The 23990-nt window shown below is 35.2% G+C and overlaps 1 protein-coding gene across 24 annotated transcripts in view; it reads left to right on the top strand.

The window, feature by feature from the left end:
- LOC108025698 (voltage-dependent calcium channel type A subunit alpha-1) overlaps window positions 1-23990 on the top strand; it is a 53494-nt gene that overhangs the window by 21026 nt on the left and 8478 nt on the right. For 12 of the 24 annotated variants that reach the window (XM_050890458.1, XM_050890459.1, XM_050890461.1 and 9 more), the window contains 10 exons: window positions 88-289; window positions 1646-1810; window positions 1934-2044; window positions 2161-2244; window positions 9675-9857; window positions 11569-11663; window positions 13546-13827; window positions 14373-14575; window positions 14909-15117; window positions 17061-17120. In XM_050890458.1, the coding sequence (XP_050746415.1) occupies window positions 88-289; window positions 1646-1810; window positions 1934-2044; window positions 2161-2244; window positions 9675-9857; window positions 11569-11663; window positions 13546-13827; window positions 14373-14575; window positions 14909-15117; window positions 17061-17120 (1594 nt within the window). The other 12 variants (XM_050890462.1, XM_044092978.2, XM_044092980.2 and 9 more) reach the window with 9 other exon arrangements.

Raw genomic sequence — 23990 nt, 5'->3', positions numbered from 1 at the left:
AACTGCACCTTGAATGTCCATCCAATCCACACATCTGTGTTAAACGAAACCACATCAATCGATTCAACTGCGATTATACGAATATAGGGTCTTGCAACACTCAATGGCTGCCACTTATGAAGATAGGGGTCCAATCCAAAATTTCCGGATCGAAATGTCCATATTTTATATTGTGTATTTTATTGTATTTCCGTTCTTCTTCGTCAACATATTCGTGGCCTTGATTATTATTACGTTTCAAGAGCAAGGCGAAGCTGAGTTACAAGATGGCGAAATTGACAAAAATCAGGTGAGCCAGACCCATCCGACCTGTAAAGCGTATGTGAGTCCAAATCTCTACCTTTCTCCGTGTCTCTCTCTCTCTGCTTATAAATTTGTGTGTGTGTGTGTATGTTGTGTAATGTACCGCTAGTCGTATTTGTAAAACCCAAAAAAAAAAAAACCAAAAAAGTTGAAGTTAAATATTAATAAATTGATTAAATATTAATATGCACGTACATTTCACTAACTCGTAAGAACCCGCTGCCGACATAGCTACAGCTCCTACTACTATTGCTACTACCTACCACAGACCAAGTAACTTTCCAAAAATGAATCCAAAGTAAATCAACGAACTCCAACACAACAAGTACACACTGTACACTAAGCAAATACTCGTACATAGAATGTGTCCAAATCGAAGAACGTAAAACCTAGTCTAGCTCCATACGTACTGTACTCTTATGTGCGAAATGTTTGCCTTGCTTTCTCGCCTTTCGTTGTGGATGACCCCCAAACACCCCCACAAGAACACTCTCCAGTTACCTACAAATATATACTCTACATATATATATTTGCGTATAGATCCGCTCTTAGATACTCGTGTACTCGTGGGCCTAGAAACGATTTCAGACCCTAGTCCTCACATTTGCTTAGAAGCATCCTCGATTAGAGTAGCCATTTTGATATAAATAGTGAACATTTTCCGGAAAATAGAGATATATCATTTAACACACGATAGTCCTTAAATATTCCCTACTAGTTTTGGAATATTTAATGATCTGTATCGTCAAGTTAGTTGCCAAAAGCTGTTCAAACGCGTTGTCCATCATTCTGAAAGACGATTGTAAGTATACATTCTTCAACATCCGCCAGTAGAGGAGTATCGTAAGAAAAGTGTATTATTAATTTTAGTTTCAAATGAACTACGATTTGGAGCCAGATAAAATCTGTTTTTTTTTTCCTTCTTTCAAGTATAAGCCAAATACAGACACACCCTTTAGACAAACCTCGAGAGTAAACCATAAATTTAAAATTGGGCATGTGTTAAATGAATGTATTCGCCATTACCTAAGGGGCTAGAACTTTTTATTTTGCTTAAAAAAATGTGCATATACCTATCCTAGTCCTGACTTTTGTTTTATTTCTTGAAATTGGAATCGAAAAGTAGTAAAATTCGATGTTAATGTGTGTATATAGAATTATGAACTTATTCGCAAAAGCCCAAATGGCATTATTATTTCGTTTAATTAATAAAATAGGTGTTAACACGTGTTAGTTAACCTTTGGAAAACATGTACTGTAATTGCGTAATGAAATTAGCCACGAACGCCAATTCAAAGGACATCCAAATTCATCTACATAATTCCATCTCTCTTCACTCTAGAAATCCTGCATCGATTTTACTATAGGAGCACGTCCTCTCGAACGCTATATGCCCAAGAATCGGAACACCTTCAAGTATAAAGTGTGGCGAATTGTGGTGTCAACACCTTTCGAGTACTTCATTATGATGTTGATCGTATTCAATACCCTTTTGTTAATGATGAAGGTAAGTTTGTGGGCTGATTCCACCATGCATATATCGGAAAATATGTGATCTAATCTACAGATCTAGTCCTAGAGCAAGTACAATTATGGTATTTAATAATAATAACCTTTTAAATCTCAACAGTATCATAATCAGGGAGACATGTACGAAAAGTCATTGAGGTATATCAACATGGGATTCACTGGAATGTTTAGTGTAGAAACTGTGCTCAAAATCATTGGATTCGGTGTTAAGGTAGGTTCTTTAGTTCTTGGCTATTGGTTAGACAGGATTTAGTTAACTATTTCGTATGTTGATCATATAATCAACTGTTATTTTAAATTACATGGTTCTATTTGGTGGCTTTGTAGAATTTCTTCAAGGACCCCTGGAACATATTCGATCTAATCACCGTTCTGGGCAGTATTGTGGATGCCCTTTGGATGGAATTCGGGGTAATTATCAGTTGCTTGTCACAACACGACTCAGAGCATACATTTTATTGTTGTGTTCGATTTCTGTGCCGTTTTGCAAGACAAGAAACAATGTAATCTTTAACTTAATAACAAATGTATCTAGCTTCATTATTTTGCCAAGATACAAGTTTACACCTAAACTTTGACACACCCACACATTTACAAAAACACGCAAATAAGAAAGAAGAAAACATATCCAATAAGTCTCTATATAACTATCTATACAGAACTGATGCGTATGTTCATATGTATCTTGGGTATACCTCTAAGTCTCTATAATATTTTATAACCATCGTTAGGTACATAAACTCAGATGTTTTTTCGTTAAAAAAGTATATTTTTTCCTAACATTCAGTGAATCAGGAGTAGAACAAATTAAAAATGTTGCTCCTCTTAATATATTTTTGTTTTAGTCGGGATGCAAAAGTTATTGCATAGCTGTTGGATTTAACACTAATATTGAAACTCTTCCGACAATATAAAATATTTGTAAGGGATCTAGCTGGAATGCCAAAAGGCATCCTCTTCAGACTATATATATTTAATACACTTCGTTGCGGTTTCTAACCGCTTAGTTTTAAGTAATATATTTTTATCCAGCGCAACAGTCAGGATTTGGCACTATGCACAGATGGCAAGGACAGTACAGTTACACCCACTGTTTCAAAATGTTTTTATTATCCTTTTTACATTTGAACACCTATACCGAAATTTTGTGTTCATTTTTTAATATGATATCGAAAACACACAAACAGAATATAATCAAATCAAACCAAAACGAAACAAAACATCACAAATTACAGAAATTAATAATCATATTTCTTTTTTGATTTCCTTTTCCATATTTATTTATGTACGAAAACCAAAAACCAAATGTGGTTTCAAAATCGGGAAAACCCAATCCGAATCAATCCAAAAATATGTTTCGATGAATGCAAATAAAAAATAAATTACATAAAATATATAATAATCACTCACGCAATGATATATATATCCACACAATAATAAACAAAAAAAAAAAACAAAAAACCCACGCACACATCCAAACAATTGTGTAATTTCATATATATAACTCACGCAAATCTCCACATCTATACACTGGTGTAAAATTATCCTATATATAATGTAATTTATATATGCGAACGCAACGTTTTATATGTCCCCTGCAATTGGCCACATCGGGAATGAATTGAAAACGAATTCAAACAACGTGCAAACAATAATGACTTCAACACAAACAACAACTACAACAAATACAACCAATAACAACAATACCATCTATGTAATTACAAATACCAAATGCAATGAATGTGCAACAAACTCTATATGTCTCTCTCGATCACCAAAAAAAATAACCACCACCACTGTTCCACTGATCCACTTGATCCACCGATCCACGTGTCCACTGATCCACTACCACAATCACCTATGCCACCAAATCACCACCGAATTTGTATCTAAAAAATATATATATATAAACTCACTGAACCAATCAAATTTAAATTGAAATGATTATATGCAAAATATCAACTTGATACGAATACCGACCAAATGAAATCAATCAAAATCTAAAATGGAACCCCAACCGAATCGAATCGAATCAATCAACAAATCGAATCAATCGACCAAATGAATCAAAACAATCGATCAACAATTTCGATTACAAATGATCCATCATCTCGACAAATCCCATGCATGTGTATGTGTATGTCCTGCTACTGTGTCTGTGTCAATCCACCATGCGTGCACGCACATATACACATGCATATTCGCATCCATACACGTGCACACACACATCCGTGGCCGGTGCACATGTTCGCCCGTGTATGTGTGGACGTGGCTCTCTCTCATCAACAAAAACTACATCTGAACATCCGAACATCGACTACAACATGTACAACCAAACGACACAACCTGCAGCACGATGTAAGTACGAAACACAGTCTACACTGATTTTGCATTTATCCAAAAACTTTTCAATGTGTAATTCCAACAATACCAATCAATGAACCTAGATTCTTAAAACCTAATGCTTAAAACGCTAAGTAATGGCCTTCCACCTAAAAAAGCTTATTAATTGCGACCATTTTTAATCCTTAACTCTGTCGTTTTCGTTTCGCCTTAAACAGATCCTAGTTTCATTTTATTATTATCGTCTACTCACTACAAATTAGCTCTATATACTTATTTATCTTAGTTAATCCATCTTCCTTACATTTTCTATACTCACTTTCGTTTCCGATTTGGCAATCAGTTTTCTTTTGCATAGCACACAACATTGCGATTTGTACTTGCTACTGTGTCTCTCTGTCTGTCTCTATATCTATCTGTATTTATGGCTACCTTTTACTGTCTATCTCTGTCTCCTGTAAAAAGTTGTAAAGCCTGTAAAAGCCTATAGTGGAGCTTAAACTAATGGTGGAGTGTACAGCAATGGGAGGTTGAAAGTGCCTTTATAGATTAATGATCCACAAAAGATTATAAGCTCTAATTTTGGTTATCAAAAAGTAACGTAAAAGTTTCAAGTTTATTGTATGCTTTTATTAAACATTCCACTTAATGTAAATACATTTTGCACAGAAAGTGGCTGAACTTATTACATTATAAATATCCTATTGTTGCTCATGAAAGGATATGTGTCTATGTGGATCCATATTTCGGTAATTAGTCAATTCTTTTTTGAGATCCTTTAGTGATCCAATTGCAGGTTATGTCAATTATTACTGCTCATCTAAATGCTTAATTATAGTTTTAATAATTATGTTTAGTCTCCTATTCCTTGATCGTATAGGTCCCGAGATCTAGATGATAATATCATTTTGATATAATATAGGCAAAGTTATTCGCAACTCAGGATAAAATATAAACCAAACAAATTGGTAATAGCAACAAAAATGATATAATAATACCACCACTAAATTTAAGATGTTTATATAAGGCAAAGACTTTGAATTTATCGTTGAACGAATAGAGCTTATAAGTTAGTACCTCCCAACTTCCATTCTGGCTAAGATTTTTGGCTAAGCTGAACCCAAAGTGCTTGTAAAGTGCATTGATATTATGCAACTACTGTTCGAGTTTTGAACCACTTTCCGTTTCCGTTTGGTTTACACTGCACATGGACTCATTTGGTTTAATCGATATTGCAATTTCACGACAAATGTCACAAAAAACACAAGAAAACCTCTTGCGATACACCTATTATTCTGCTCACTCATACTGTCATGCACACACATAAGCGCAAAACCCCAAAACCCCACTTGAGAATATCCGATATTGAATAATACTTCGTAAAAACTATTCGATATATAAACCGATAAAACCAAAGCAAGATCAAAATCAGCATCATTGTCATCATTATCACATCGAACTTGTGCATCGGATGAGGTATTTTATGAGCTGCCCAACAGTCGATCAGTAACTGTAAGTAGTCGTTTTCGAAGTGTGCGAACATAATGAAACTGAGGCCAACTAAAGAGGTACTTAACAAATGGCTCAGACTGGATAAACCTTAAATATCTTAAATTTGACTTTTCAAAAGCATGATTTCAATACTGTCTGGTATTTTTTAAAATATTTTTTTTATTGATGACTGAGTACCCCTGTCCAATTTTCCGCCTGCTCCTGCTAGTTTTCTCTCTGGGTAATGTCTTTTCGCAGGCTCAGTGCAGTAGTTTCTCTAAATCATGAGTCACAGGATGGCTTCCAAGATTTGCTTCTTCCCGCCCAAATAAAAAAAATTAAAAAAAAACCCCTTTTAACGTCGCCACCTACAGTTTTGCTATGCTCACATCTTTCAATCCCATGACTGCAACTTTTAGTAGGGGCTTGGATTAGCTTTCGTTACATCCCCTGCATGTTTCACTCGCACTTTCAAATACATTTGGATATCCATACACTCAATCACAAATCACACTTGCGATTTTGACCGTTCAATTCACTCGGAGTTCTGTATCAAGAAGTTTCGCTTCTGCTTATTAAACACGCAACCCCTGATTCTGTAAAATGCTAAAGAAGTTTTAAATGCTGAAGTGTGGTTCTATAGTTGCTTGCCTTGGTTGTTTTACCGCTGCAGATCCCGAGAGTCCATGGTATTAATCCTGAGTAAGAGAGGTAAACCAATAAAATCCATTTGCAAGGTAACTTTCGGTTTTTCACATTTCATTTCGTCTATCAACCGCCCTGTTTTCCGTTTTATGTTTCAAATACATTCCTTATGAAATGTGTGTGCTCGAATATAACAGCCCTCGTAGAAGTCAATATGAAACCAAAAGTCATAGCATAGCCAAACCGATCTGCGTGAATAGAAATATCGAATTAGATCCTTGCTGAGCTGTACTTTTCCTAACCAATTGAATTAGAAAACAATACCGACACTAGAACAATGACATATATACACACAAACTCTGCTTACTGATATTGATCTTGATCTATCTTTGTATACCTGCTTGAAACTGCAGAAAACTTGTCCTACTAATTTTCAACTCTACTTTATTTGTTTCTATATTTTTCAAAAAAAAAAAAACTCTAAAAACCATTACGAAAATCAACAATAATCTCTCGAACGCCGCCCAACGCATTTCGTTTGACCTGTGATCGATCGTCAAACGTCCGAGTATCTATTGAAACTGCACTGAAAAAAAAAACAAAAAAACTAAACCAATTGAATACCAAAACCAATCATAAACATGTTCTTGTTGTGTTATTCGTCTTGTAAATTGCAACGATCTGAACTATATATCTGAATATCTGATTGCAATCGAATACAAACTGCTGAATGATAAATTCAACAACACCAACCACTACTACTCCAACTAACAACAACAACTACAACAATGATTGCCTGAGTCGTCACAAAAACTATATATATATATATGTACTTATATATATACGAATTAATCGTTTCAATGCGGTTTATGAATTGTGTGCACATTGATTTGTCTCAAAACAAATCCAAAAATTTCAATTGAAAATGGTTTCTGACCAACAGGATGTAAGTAAACAAATCTATCCTATCAAGCTTTCTACTTTCAAATCGAACAAAACTCCAACTCCAACATCAACGTTGACAACAACAACAACAATCACAACAAGAACAAAATAATACAATGCAACAACACAACATTCTACAAAATTCTTTTGAATAATTAGCCAGTTTAGCTAAACCTTAACTACAAAGAATGTTTTTCCATTTTAAAAATCCTTATATACGAGTAGATCACATCGATGAACCATCATCTGTAGTTTCAAGTTCGAACTTTCTTTATTTATTTGCCCACTCTCTACGTAATTACTCCTAGCTAGTGTAACCATACAACTATATCAGCGAATATAGACAGGGTTATTATGATCATGATATATACTTGTGTGTACTTACCCGCATCCCTAATTTTCGATATTTTTGGGTTAGAATAGTCCAATTAAGTTACTTTTAAGTGCGTCGTCCCAAGTTTCCCAAGATTCACAATTACTATTTTCGCAAGGAACAACAGCGTGGAATTGTTCTTCATAGTACTCTACTCTCTCTATTCTTCCCACATAACCCGCAGAGTCATTATAATTACCATATAGCTAAGAGCAGAATCCCAGGTAGATATAGACTTTCTGCTTAGCCCATGCCATATATCCCGTGTACATAGATATAATATATCTCGATCGTGGAACTGGCGACGTCTGTGTACGCCAGCATCCAGTACTTTTTGTTCACTTTCTCCAAGGCAACGACTACTTGCAACATCTTACCCTTCATCCGCTCTAGACTCCGTAGTCAAATACTGTTTTGTCTCCACATACACACTCTCTAACTTTAAGTATATGCAAACTCATTAATTAAGTACTTACACTAAATTCATATTCGAACGGGATTGACAAAAGGGCAATCCCGAGATTGGTTTAAATATATCCAGTATAGATTAGTTTTTGACTACTCTAATCTTAGCATACATTTAAGCGCTTTTTCAGGACTACCCCCTTATCAATGCCGTTCGCTGATGAATTAACTCTTGTTTGTTTCAGTGTACATATGCAATATTAATAACCATCAATTTGTATGTATAGCATAAATAATTCCATGTTCTACAGTGTCGAATCGTGATTTATCAATGCAGATCCCACGGTGAGGCGGTATGCGTCCTTAAGTCAGCGGTTGATGTGTTTGGCTAACCCCCAGTTAACCGACACTCTATGCCCCACATCGCGCATGATCGGATGCAAACGGGGATCCCCCTGGAGCCCTGGAATGCATCCGCCCATGCGCGATTCTCAACAGCTGATGCGTAAAATATTTTGGCCACAGCACCCGTCGAACTATTCGACTGTATAGTTTTGTTTTATAAAGTACAAAAACAAACACCCAACGTGTACAAGCAACCAGTACTGCAACGCTTACTTTCTCCGACACGGAGAATTCCATTGTACATACCTACTTAACTGTTGTACTGTCCAATTGGTTTTGCGCCAGCCTAGGCCCATTTCAAATTAAATACATACGTATGTAGAACACGCCTCGCATGTTCCACTTTTACTTGGGACGATTAGTTTAGACGAAAAAAAAAGAAAATAAAATAAAAAACCCCCGCACAAACATCGCTTTTCAAAATTTCTTCCTTAGACTCTACTCCGTACAGTTTGTTAATTAGTATTTGGCAGATGCCCACGCACAAATCACTTTGTTTTTGGGTGATAGCCTCAACACGAAACACTAAAAACGGATACACAAACACACCGATACGCACAGAATACTGTTTAAATAGATTTTTTATTTGAAATAATTAACACAAAATTTGGCGAAAAACTATGTACATTACGATTACTGTAAAAATGGTTGAAACGATACGATTTTGTTTAGCACTTGGCTTCTTTTGTGTATACTAAAAACCATACTATGAATAAACAAAAATTGGTTTTCTTTTATTTATTTATTTTTTATTCATTTGCGATAGAGCGAATCGACTAACATAGCTTACAAGATTTATATCGATCGTTATTTACAACTAACCAATGAAACTACCGCCACTTGTATGTATGTAACTCTCTGCCTATTACCTACCTACTAACTAACTACTTACTACCTACTGCGCCTAGCCACATACTACTGCACTACTACTACTTCACCTAATACTACCTACTCTAACTAACTACTTACTACCTACTACTAACGGAACGAGCTACTACTAATCGATAGTTTAGATTGAAATGCATCGAGTCACGTAGATCGATGGCGACGCCTTCTAGTTCCCCCGAGCTCCCCGAGTTCCCGGGTTCCCGGGTTCCATCGAATCCGTACTATAAGACGGGATCGTTAACCAGTCTAATGCCAATTTCCTTATCCATTCTGTTTTCTCTCTCTCCCCTTTTTTGTTTCTTCGACTCTCTCTTCCTTTGGTGTTTTGGCCAATAATATTTTACAGTCGAACTCAATCAACGTCGGCTTCCTGCGTTTATTTCGTGCGGCGCGCCTTATCAAGTTACTTCGTCAAGGATACACAATACGAATTCTTCTATGGACCTTTGTACAATCATTTAAAGCTCTTCCCTATGTCTGTTTGCTTATAGCCATGCTATTTTTTATATACGCCATTATCGGCATGCAGGTAAGTCGAATACTGGATCCCGAAAAAAAACCCTATAACCAAGAGTGTTACAAAAAATGCTAGGGTAAAGAGATTGTAAAATATACTGGGTTAGTGGGTCGTCCATTCTCCACCGACTCCATGCTGCCAAGGGGATTTTGTTGGGCTTGAACATTCTGGTGGTCTCTTAAAAGTATAAAAGCAATTATGGCTTAAGTAGTTGTCTTATTTGCTTTTGCTTATATAGTAGTAACTTTGGAAATAGCCCAGCCTTTTCGCGGAAAGGATGTTGGTTTTGTTAAGAATCATGAATGCTGGACCAATTTAATGCCTATCCAATTACAATGTTTACATCAAACCAAAAGGTTTTCGGCAACATAAAGTATGATCCGGACACGCAACTCAACCGCCACAATAACTTCCAGTCGTTCTCCGGTGGAATCATGCTGCTCTTTCGGTAAACGAGAAAAGTAACCTAGTTAGCCCTATAGTTATTAACTAGCGATTATCCAAAAGATGGCACTACAGTCACCTAAATATACTCAGCATTAACCGTAGTCATTTGTCGAGTCATGTTATTCGAAATTACCCGGTCGGTGTAACTAAATATATACCAGAGGGAATCCGCTGTGGTCAACTCCCCTAATTCTATTAAATCGCATCAATTGTAATCATTAATCAATCCCCATTGTCTGTGTTTAAATCGAACTTTAAAGCCTGTGCATATTCGCAATCAACCAAGGAAACAGTGTATGCCGTTTAAAGTTGTTTGATCCGTATTGTTTGCAGTTAAGATTGTGAATTGTGGTTTTAATTCGGGCTACACGCTCGTATGCTAATGGTAGCTTTGATCGTTTTCAATCGTTTCATTACCCCGGACTATTGTTTCCAATACACCGATCGAATGTGAATGTAGCCTAACCATATCATTGCACATTTTGTTTTAGTGTTGTACATAGATGCGCTGCTTCATAATGTTAATTTCCCTTTAAAGTTTGTGTGCTTTAAGAAATTACCAGACTTCAGGTTTTGAAGGTTTTCGAATATAATCAAAAAATAATACATTTTCGTATTAAGTTATTTAGTAGGTGCAATTCGTACATTTGAAATCTGAGTTCACTTTATTAGCATTTTAATTTGTTTTACAAAATATGTATTATATCAAAATTGAGTACAGACAAGTGAAAATTAAACTATAACAGCAGCTTGCTTTTTGTAATAGTTATTATTGTTTTATTAAATATAATGGGCAGAGTATCCATATAGCACAAATTTTGATATAATTTGTGCATCCCGTAACCTCGTTAAGTTAGCCTGCTAATTACCCGACTTAATCATAATTATTTTATTCGAGCTATTGAGAAAGTGAAATAAGTGTAATGTTGACTGTCATAGAGCTCTAGCTGTGCAATTCCCTGACTATCAGTTCACACACCTACACATCTACATGGACTTTGCGAATCTGGGGAAGTCGGCACATATACTCTATATATATATTTCTGATCCTCCTGACCCACCCACACATGGATTTGCCGTTTAATCGTCAGGAGTCGCGGGTTTTTCGGTGAAATCAAGTAGAGACAGCATTGTGGAGAATTATATTGATTAATATTGAGGTGGAGGCGAGTCTGTGTAATGTGAAATAACGAATATAACTTAACCATTTCAGTTTCTAAACAAAAAATGAACAAATAATCAATGCATTCTTTACCGATATTTGAATCGTGAATAGGTGTTCGGGAATATCAAACTAGGTACGGTGGAAAATACCATTACTAGACACAACAACTTCCAATCATTTATTCAAGGCGTCATGTTGCTATTCAGGTACGTAACTCCTAGATCTCTCCAGTCATTTGCAATATGTACCATGTACTGTTATTATCCAATAAAAAGTTTCGACTCTCAGTAATTAAGTTAATAGTTATACATAAAATACAAGTTAGCATAATTTAACTCTACCACAATCCATACGTTCGCAACGATAGATGTTCGTTCCAGTCGCGATTTTACGATCTATAACAACATAGTACGTCAATAGCCTAGCGACAGGGTCTTCTGAAAGGTGTCTAGCACCTGGAAAGTGCAAAACCCTAGCCACAATAATACATGTCAGTTAGAAATCTAGACCGTAGTAGCCTTAATGGGATATTCGTTTTCAAATGACATCCAAACTCTAGCTGATTCTTGGTTTATTTGAAAACAATCTAGATTTTAGATTGCCTCTTAGCATATTTTTATATAATCTATATTGGTTTCTAGATGAAACAGAACTTATTGCGAGGTTCTCCAAGCTGATCACGGATCAATCGGATTTGTGACAACCTTATGTAAACGGTGGTAATCCATAACAACAACTTAAAACAATCAATATAAAACAATTCAGTTCTCAAACCAATTTCATTACATACATTCGTTTTGCGTAACAACAATTACAGTTTTTTGATACCTGTGTAAGTAGATTGAGTTCTAGAATTGCGACACTGATTCAACAAAGCTGGAATATACGTATACATAAATGTAAAATCTATGTATTTTAAATACCTGTAGAGCTATATTATTAAAATTACTACATTTTGAGCGCAGCTTGATTTTTCAAAGTTTGCACTTTTCGTTGTTGCAGTTAATCAGTTGAGATTTAAATGAAAGTTCCATAGTTTTTACAGTATTGCTGGTAATTTACGTTATAGCTATATAACTTACATACATATATAGTCGTTATATACTTGTACGTCGCAAAACGATTCGCCCTTCCCTACTTACTATATATTTCCCTATATCTACATCTATATACCGATAGTAAAGTTAATAGAACTCTCGATAGACGTATGTCTGTAAGAAAATCATATCATTACTTATCATTTTTCTAGCCCCACACAATATATAGAAATCATATATGTATAGTACGCTTTAAATCTAGGTATGAAAACTCTTTAATAGAGACCGTACTTTCAATTGGTATAAACATCCGTTTGTCCGGAACTGTCGCCACCAGGCAACCCTAAGTATTTTCAAATTGTAGCTTAGTCTGTACGAAATCTATATATATAGTATATAGAAAAATATCCATAACCAGAGTCAGAATTGTCGAAATCATTTCATTTCAAATTTGTTTTTGTTTCTAGAGCTTAAACATTATTCAATGGCTGAAGCTTATAGCTTATAACTAAAGTATTATTAATGATATATAGTTTAATAATAACTTAATGGTAATCATATACGATGGCAATGTGAAATCAATATATATCAGGGACTTAAAATAATGATTATACTATAAGCTGTATATGGTTCTATTATGGTATGCAATAAAATAAGATCCCCGATATATTTTGATATAATGAAACATAGAATTTAGTTACTGTGGACTATAATGTGGAATTGTAACGTAGTTTTGATAGACGCAAGCCTTATATTTTAGAAAGTGAGGAGTACTGACGCCTAAAGAGCATATTCTTACATATAGTCATTTATAGAGTAAGCCTTACAACATACCTATAACATCATCCAGTCCCCTTTATGTATATACACTTATCTGTAAATACATAGAACTTGGTCAGTAGTTGCGAGCCGACATACTCATAAAGTGCATACCATATAGAGTTAGTAACCCCCATATACCACTTACGAACCCCCTATATGTACGTAGAGAAGTAGGCTCGATTTGCGTATTAATGATCTGTTCTACACACCATACCATGTGGAACTGTAGGTGTGCAACGGGCGAGGCCTGGCCAAACATAATGCTGGCCTGTCTGAAGGGCAAGGCCTGCGACGAGGACGCCGAGAAGGCACCTGGAGAGTACTGCGGATCCACACTGGCCTACGCCTACTTCGTATCGTTTATATTCTTCTGCTCCTTCCTCATGCTGAATCTGTTCGTCGCCGTCATCATGGATAATTTTGATTATCTCACGCGGGACTCCAGCATCTTGGGTGCTCATCACTTAGACGAATTTGTGCGCATATGGGCGGAATATGATCCAAATGCGACGTAATTATCTGTTTAATATATGTACATTGTACACCACACATGACACACCACATTTCCCCCACCAAAAAGATTTTTCAGTTTCTTATATCCTATGATTTTAGTTTCATTTGATGTCATTCGAAAGAGCCAACGGGCTACCCCTATATTAAACGATTATTATTTGGTCGTATTTGACTCATACTCGTTGGTTGGCTTTGTGCACAAGTTGAGCTTAAGTCCTTTCACTAAAGCAAAAAGGATTGGGGGAACTGCAATGCCGAGTACTTAATTTTTCTTTAGTTTTCCCATGCATGAGACGCCTGACCAGTGTTTTAGCCACCTGAGACTTTTCCGATTTGTGTATAAACTTGTCAGGAATTTCGGACTCATGCATGTTATCGGCTTTGCCGATGATCTACACTGTTTACATCTGGTACTCACATTCTCTTAAGATCAATGTGAGTACCGGGTAACATAACTATATTGATTTGATCCTTGTTTTGGACCAAGTACACCGAGTGCCTTAGAGAACCCCACTAACTTGTATTATGTTCCCGGATACATAGTGGAAAAATACACTACACGGAAATGTACGACATGCTGAAGAATATGGATCCACCGTTGGGATTTGGAAACAAGTGTCCCAATCGACTGGCCTACAAGAAACTAATACGAATGAATATGCCCCTGGACGACGAGCTGAGAGTTCAGTTCACCACAACGTTATTTGCTTTGATTCGGGAGAATCTCAGTATTAAAATGCGAGCGCGTACGTATTTGTATTTAAAATTAATATATAGATATGCAATGTAGCCCTGTAGCCCTGCTTGGATTATAAATAGGCTTGGTTAATGCCAAGTATATGTTGGTACTTTAAGTATTTTTTTATTTTTAATTAAGCTTGGTTAATACCAAGTAAATTTTGATATTTTTGAAGTAATTTTTATTTTTATGTTTTATGTTTTAAAAACTTTCGGGTTTTTTGTTGACTTAATTTTAAAGAAATCGAATAAGAAACGAGATGGATTCGTTGTCGTGTTACTTGTAAGACCTTCTTAAAAAGATCCATATAATAATATATCTATTTTGATCTACCCATCAGCTGAGGAGATGGACCAGGCGGACATGGAGCTCCGGGAGACGATCACAAACATCTGGCCATTACAGGCGAAGAAGATGCTGAACCTGCTGGTGCCGCCGAGCGATCAGCTCAACAAGGGCAAGCTCTCAGTGGGTAAAATCTATGCAGGTTTCCTCATCCTGGAGTCCTGGCGCAGCACGCGGTTCGGCCAGCTCGATTCGGGAATGCCGGTAAGCCACTCGATAACACCACCCAGCCCCTAACACAAACTACCGCACTACTCCAGTTGCGTAGAGTCAAGGATACCTATGAGTAGGACTGCGATTCCCCTGGGACCGACTCTTAAAGTCAAGTCAGATAGTCTCTATGTTTCTATGGTACCCATACAAGGTTCGAGTCCTCAGGAATCTTTAGGCATTTTTAATTCTCAGTCATAGGCAGTTACATTCTAGGATTACGTCGAGTCGCCCTCTTTAATGTTATAATAAGACTAAGTCTACACTTAGGCAATGTATTGTTAGGGTATCAGATTTATACAAGCCTCTCTCCATCTATCTACTATCTGTCAGTCTTTCAAAGCACTTCAAGTTCATGCTGCACTTGAAAAAAATCGCCCTAAATTTAAATTCTAAATTTAAGAAAAGCTCCACTTTACTATATAAATTTATAATTTTTATTTATTAAACAATTATACAACCTTAATCTTACAAAATCATTAAAAATGTTGGGTTGATAATGCATTACAACTAGCTCTGTATAATACATTGATTATTATAATGATAAAAATTACAATAAACTATGTCAGATTCAGGGAACGCTTTCCAACTTAGGTTCCTAAATATGTTACATATTTAGGGCGATTTTGATTTTCCAGCGTAAGAACAAGTAAATACGCAGTTAAATACATATTCTTCTCTACCACAAACAATTTACATATAACTAAGCAACACCAACTACAAACTATTTTATTAAATCTATATAACATGGAATAAATATGTGATATTATGATTTCTCTTCTCATACGATTGAATATGAACTCTCTCACTGAATAACAACCAATAAAATAACAAAAACTGTAATCAAATTAAACGAGATAATGAAAAATATGCAGAACTGGAAGGAGGTATATAATTAATTTTATATGCAACCTCATGTTTATCACATTTGTACATATAATACCTTATATATTTGCGCACATACATGCCCGTTTGTATGTGAAAAGAAATACCCAAACCTTAGTATAACACACTCGAAATTATATAACCACATATAATACGTATACGTAAAGTGTGTGTGTACAATCAGCTGCCCATAATTGTCCCAAACGAGGGACCCCATCAGATTCTATCGAAAAACCAGCTAAAACGAGTTATACTCAAAATTTGGAATTATTTATGGGCAGTCACTTGGAAAAATCAGGAGTGGATCCAGGTGGAAACAAATTAAACCAAAATTTATTTGTTTTTATTGAGATCGCTATGAAAAATCCCTGGATCTGCCACTGAGTGAGATGCATTGTTTTCTCGATCTAAGTCGAATGAAATGTATCCAAACCGACTCGTGTAATGCGCATTGGAAATACCGTTCAGTAGAAGTCGAGTATCTTTAAGTAATTACTTACTATATACACAAATATATACCCATATATCGGTAGAGTTGACCAGTTCGTATTTTGATTCTCCAGTTTGCGATTGTATGTTCGTTATAAGTAGATACGGCCAGATCAGATTCGGCACACCTTTTACGAATCTGTCTGTATTGATTCTTAGATATTTCTAGAGGTTTGCCCTTTGTTTCTACACAATGTCAACACCGAAAACAAAATGTGGAACCATTCGAACTTAAGAGTCAGATTAAAGGGATTTACAAAAGTAAAAAGAAATCAAGGAACCGCCTCATACATCCACACATTTCTAAAGTCCTCCCACTTTTAGGTCCTGTTTCTTAATGTGCAGTTAAAATTCATGAAACTTTTGGCTGGACATGCAGAAAGCGGGCCTATGTGGCTTAAATACACACACGTACTGAAGTAATTAATTAAAATGTTTTATCTGTTATCCTGTTTTTGTGCACAACACACAAACGATCCGTTGACAACTCAAAATTGAATATTAAAAATCTATAATTAAAAACTTGACGATGTAATGAAAAATTACATCATGGTCAATGATAGCGGAAGAAGCCGGAAGACGATGATGCGCATAAATATAGCCCAACGGCAGTCGAGGAGCCGGTATATAATATATTTCCATATATATACCTATCTATCTTTCGCTTGGTTTTACTTTCGCCTTTTTGAATAAAGCTCCTCCTCTTCCACATGTTTTGCGTCTACTACTTTTGTACAACTTTTCACCATTCTCGGCTAGAGGCATGTTTACATACGTACTCGCCTAAGAGTATTCAAATATCTAGGAAACCAGCATAAAAGCCTGCCCACCCATATAACAATCAAAGTAAAACTACAACAAAACGTGCAACCAAAAAATCCAGTACACCCAAAAAACCTATTACTATCCAGCTGTAGATGAACACCCAACTGCAATGCCATGGTCATGTTTCGCTTAACACACCCACTAGCCAACCGAACTTTTGTTTTCATAGAAGAGTGTGCACGCTCCGCCATTTGGGGGTAGTTCCCTCTGGTCTCTGGTTTTGGGTTGCCTGCTTCCCTGCTCCTCCGGATCCTCGTAGGACCACCTTCGAGCTTATTGAGAAGGCTTTCCTTTCAAATGTGTGAATATACACATACCAAGGGTCCCCAAATTTGATAATTTGAAAATCAAAGCATCATTAGTAAAGTGCTTGGTTTACTCACCTAGTTTTAGATGAAAATTAAGACTACTATGTTTTCAGAGATCGTAACATCGAATGTATTTTTTCATGTACAAGCAAGATTATCGGATATCAAATTTTTAGGTTGTCTGATCTGAAGCTTAATATAAGCCATTTTGGGTCTATTAATATAAGGTTAAAATCCAAAACATGAAAATTTAACCTTAAAGATACTATACGTGTGAAATTGTATACATACAATTAGTTTTTTTTTAAATCAATTAAGGGGTTTTTCTTGACCAATCAAAATTGTGTTTCGTATAAATTATTATATATACATTTGTTGGGCGAATTTTACTTGCAAACTAATAATATTTATACCATATACATAAGCAAGGTTACCTCCGATAAAGACAATAAGTCCCTCAATTGAAAACCTTAAGGAAATTTATTTGGAAAGGGTTTGACAATATTAACAAGTATTTTAACAATGTGAAACGTCTAAGTCCTTGTGTGTTGATGCATTTAAAGTGATTGTCATTTAGTTTATTACACACCTTAGTGCCTCCTTATTAAATATCGCACTATTTTTAAGTATGGATCGGTATGTTGCACTCTACCGCAAGACAGCATTTTGATATACCGACAAAGCCATAGTCTCGAGTTAAATATACATATACCCAACCTTTAGTAAAACAACCAGAGACTGATATAAAAATGTAAATATTGAAATTCGAATAGATTCAACAAACCATAAATGAATTCAACAAATCAAATTAAATAAAAAATCAGGAAAACTTTGATTATATCAGGCAAATGTCCTATATTTAACATTTTAGTTTCCAAGTCGAATTGCTAGTGAATTTTCTATAATCATTATTGCTGAATAGGCATGCTTAAGGTAATCAAGCGATCGCATCAATCTGAAGACATTTATTAAACAATTCAAAATGAAAGCATGGAAGATAATAAAGAAATCGGTCAAATTTATTATGCTTATATGCCCATAAGACATTCGACTAAAAGGTAAACCGAATATAATTGAAGATTCTGAAAAGCTGAATTTTTAGTAGTTTAATTTTTTCATTTGTGTCTTGCAGACATAAAAAAATCGAATGGTTTATGATTATATAATTTGGAATTCTGAAGCAACAAGACATGAAAATAAAAGAAAGGAATGAAAGACTAAAGCATATATAGTATTTTACAATTTAAACTTAGGGTTTTAAACTTTGGTGAGAGCTATTTTTCGAGTCGAATGTCATATGGGTGTTTAAGATTATAATTAATTTAGTACTTACATTTAAATGCCATACAAATATAAGTTTACTTTTTCAGTTCGACACCATTTCAAATCCTTTTGTTATGAATAGAAAAACTTAAATAAATTTCGTACTCACTCGTTTGGTTGACCATTTCTCTAAATTGGCACATAATAATAATAACAATTTTAAAAACGATTGTAACGATTTTGTCTTATAGCGGTACCTCTTAGATTTTCTTTAAATCATAGTGAGTTGTAAAAATGTTTGCGCATGCTTTTACCGTATTAAGCAAGCCTCTCTTTTAAGCTATTTATGAAATCTTAAGCGAAAGCATCTCTTATACATTGCCTCCTCTCAACCTACATAATACCGACACAATCCGAATAGAGCTTGACACATCTCGAAATGCTATATACTACTACCATACCTCAATGTAAAGATATTAAGCAGGGGCTATCGCCCCATTATTAATAATCGTACATATGTATAAACCAATATTTACTATGCATATGTACATATATGCGATAATAACAATACTTTTGATTATTATTTGTGTTCTGTAATCTACTTATACTTTTTTAATTATTCTATAATAATTCTTACATTCCATTTTCAATGCTTATACAAAAAACAAAACAAAAAAAATATCAAAACAAAAACCAATCCCAAATGCGTTGCAATGTTACTACATCAATATTCACCACTCACCCAACTTTAACCACAACTGTGTCTACAATAACCAACAATTTAATTGAATTGCAACACTATCCGAAATCTGTATTTCTACAACTAAAAAACTTCAACTAATCAAAAAAAAAAAAACAACAAAACACACGAAATATATTCATGCAAACGAACTACAACGAACGAAACTAAAACTAAAACGAAACGGAACGGAATGGCCATTGAAAAATCAATATAAAATCAAAAACCACTGCACTTTCCTGTCTACTGTCTACTATCAACTACCAATTGCAAACAAAAACCGTAGAAACAATCATTCTTTAACTGCCTACTCGATATGGCCGCCCTTGACAAAGGAGGATCGCGTCAGGGCTCCATAAGTTTCGAGCCGAATGGGGAAGGAGCCGCCAACTCACAAACACATTTGTTAGCCAGCACGCACCACCACCACGCAAACGGTGATGCCGAACACAACAGTTTGGCAACACTAGCACGGCGGAGTACGATCAGAAAGCGATCAGTTAGGTAATTTAAAACAGCTTCAATCTTAACTATAGTCCGTAAAGTGCAAAGTATCATCTCCATTGCCATATCATCACCATCATAAGCACATCAAGGTCACCAATTCATTGCCATTTCAACTCGTCATCATAAAACAATCCAGGAGATACACATAAAAGAGTGGTCTTCTTTTTTCGATTATACTATATATGGTATCATGCTCAAACCTTATGACTCGTTACAGGAATATTTATTTCGCTTTGCACAAATTAAGTATGCTATAATGTCTTCAGCCTTAACCACCTTTTCCCAGAAATAAATGAACAAGTCAACGAGCAAAGCTTTGATTCTATATAATATATTAAGCTTTTAAATGTTTATATATTCCTTAACGTCTCAAGATCAAATAAAGTACATAGAAGACTCAAGCTCTTAACATTCTTAAAGCTGTTTGTTTAAAGATCTAAACTATTAAGTCAGTTTTCTGAAATTTTAATCTATGTTTAGAATTTCTTAAACCTTTTTATGGTTTTTCATCCAACTTCTTAAAGTTTAGATCTAATCTAATGATTATTTTCTATGATCGTAAAGAACCACAGCATACATTTACATACATGCATAAGAAATCTGTCGTTTCACAACACTATCAAAATACAATTACTACTAACAACACTTACAAGACACAATTAGCAACTAACTACAAGATCTTATGTGCCTCTGTGCATTCTCAACATTGACATAAGTAAATTGTTTTTCTTCTAATTTTTAAATATTTCAGAAACAAAAAGGTGAATAAGTTTGATAAACTCCAAGCGGTAAACCAAAATGAAATTATCATCAAATTTTACTTACCAAAAATAATAATTAATTGTGTATTATATAAATATATGTGAATACTCTTTGTGTCCATACTCCGTTTCCGATATAAATGTTGTTCACAAACCGATTAAGTCAAGTAATCTACTAGTACCTTAAATACATACTCACTCATAAGTATATGTATAGCTGTACGCGCCAATGTACGACGTATCTATGACTATGTAAAGTATGAATATAATATATAATATGCCAGATTACCGGGTGCTGAGCTCCAAGCATAAATATATCAATACATACATCATATATACAAGCGCACATGTGTGTACTGCGTATTCAACCTACTATAAATCTTTTATTTGCGTTTACTCAATAGTGCAATACATACTCGTACCTAAATGTTGCATAGCAATTTTTAAAAACATTAGAAACGCAAAACTTGGCTTAGTACTCGTATTCGTACTCAATGTTGTAATTTGATCGTTTCTATAACCACTAAATGTACTCCTATGTACGTAGGCGTTCGTTCCTTGGACAAGTTAAAAGTGGCAACGAACAACGGACGGAAAGGCTCTGACAAAGCGCCCGTCAACCCGAACCAAACTCAGTCCGATCCGGTCCGATCCTCACATCCGATCCCATTTTTCAATCCTGCCAGTGCACGGAGGACCAGAAAGACAATTATTTCTAGAAAGCTGGCCAATCCTTTCTTTTAACGATAAGGCATATGCAGAAAACTGTATTAAAATAATACATCAGCCTTGGCTTAACCAATGTGAAATGTTAAATGTTGTTTAAAAATGTAACATCATTCCATTCTTTTCAATTTTTTTTATTACTTACTTTTTAACTAACTAAAGTTTATTAAACATTAACACTGGTCCTCTATGTAATTAATTTCTGCAAAATCTTTATGTGGCAATCATGTCTCTTTGATTTAAGCAGGCTTAGTTGACTTGCAGCTTTTAAAAGCGGACTTGCAATCGTTTTTTCCTCAATAAATGTGCGCCCACACACCAAATAGTTTGCCAGGCCCTTTAAAAATAGCGTAAATATAGGCAAATGCAATGAGATGATTTGTTTTCACGTACAATATACCAGCAATGTAAGATTAACTCACCAATCCCAGTACAATTGCGACGTAGACATATCGAGACACCTTCATCTTACACAAGAAAATGAGGATTTCTTACTCATACTCAAGCCGTTCCTTGCGATGCCTCTGTCACATTATCGTTAATGCGCATCAGACATGCCAGCTATGTGAAACAAGTTGGCGGTTCTAACTCTGTTCCCACTCTTAAGCCTCTTAAGCGAAGTCCGTTTACCCCGTGATCAATCAGACAACAAATCATGCCTGATCTGGCTTTCACAAATTTTTAATTTGCCCATGCTATCGAATTTGAGTAAACATTTTGAAAGTGAAATCCGGAAAGGACTTGATATACTTTTCTACGTACACATAAAGCCTTTTTGTTAAAAAATACATCGGCAGTAGGTAAATGCGGGTTACAGCCATGTTACCTATTTTAGAGCATATTGCAATTTTTGTTATTATTCGGCCTTATCGATCCGAATATTGAATTAAGATATTTTTCGAAAACGTAGGTCACTCTTTTAACTTAGTTTATGTAATATTTACATGCAATTTATTCATTTGTTTCTCTTAGGGAAAATATTTCAATGACTCGTAACATCGCTAGAAAACTGTTTTTCTCTTAGAGTTAACTCTACCCACTTTACACACGATCTGTAATTTGAACACCTAATGTACTCCCGCCACTGTTTATTATAATGGTTTAGAGTTAATGTTAGGCGAAGAGGTTTATTTTGCGCAAGTCAATTTGATTCTTGATTTCTAGCGAGTTATCCCTCTAGTTACGCATATAAAGGCGGCTTTATGTGTAGGTAGTAATTGTTTTCGAATTCGATTTAAATGTAATAAGTATAAAGTTTTGGTATTTGAATGTTATTCGTTAGTCCATCCACAAATGCGAAACGGTTTGTGAACGGTAAGTAAGTTCGTCGGTTTTGTCAATAATAAATTAATTGACGTGACGCTCGATGAAGCTGCTCTTTTGACGGCCCAAGCAAGAGCAATTGGAAAAGGACTCAGGACCTGACCACAACCCATTACAACCAACCATTACACGACACACGTATCCAATTAAATTGCATGCCTATAAATTTGCTTAGCTTTCATTGTTCCGCCTTGATGTTTTTAAATTTTATCACTGCTTAACCAAAGAAGTAGACGCTATTAAATCACACGCATGTTAAAATCCTTCTTGACTTGTAGATATCGTGTAGAGAGAATTCTAGCTAAATCTTTACTTTCCAGATGCAAAGATCGATTAATACTTACTTGTTATTCCTTCGTATTTTGCGTTTAACTTTGTTTATAGTACATCATATTACCATAAATATAGGACAATAAACCAAAAACGTAACGTAGATGAGATCGAATATTAAACAATTGGCGTAATAAGTATCGCAAAATGGCAATCATATCATTCCCAAAAAGAACCTCAAGTATGAGAAGACATACAGTTATTTTGAAAAGTACCCGAAACAAATTATTGACAGAAAGTGACGAAGTATATATGTATATGTATACTCCCGAGTAGTGTATGGAATTCCTTAAATGTTATATGCCCTCAAATAGGTTAATCGAAACTACAATCCAATATAATCCCGCATTAAAGAACCTTTCTATACAATCTAGTACAATTAAAACGCATTTGAATATGTATTTTGTTGCAGTGGAGTAATGATTGCTTTCGTTTACTTTTATATACCGTATACGTATACCCCTTAACTACTATCCCGCAAAGTAAGCATACATGTCTCTATGTATATTTATTTTGTAGCATTATACCAAGTACCAACATATATACATATATATTGCCTACGCTCCATTACGGGGCAATGGACATCTATAGTTCCTAATTTATAAATACACAGACATACCTAAAGAAGCTGAACAGTGCAGTGAATGAATCCACGAGAAATCGGTCTAAAGAAATCCCAAATCCAAAATTTGACACAACCTAGTAACTCAA

Source organism: Drosophila biarmipes, chromosome X (assembly GCF_025231255.1).
Source record: "Drosophila biarmipes strain raj3 chromosome X, RU_DBia_V1.1, whole genome shotgun sequence".
Taxonomy (NCBI): Eukaryota; Metazoa; Arthropoda; class Insecta; order Diptera; family Drosophilidae; genus Drosophila; species Drosophila biarmipes.
Note: the sequence above shows the minus strand (reverse complement) of the source record. Positions and strands in the feature narration are given on the sequence as shown.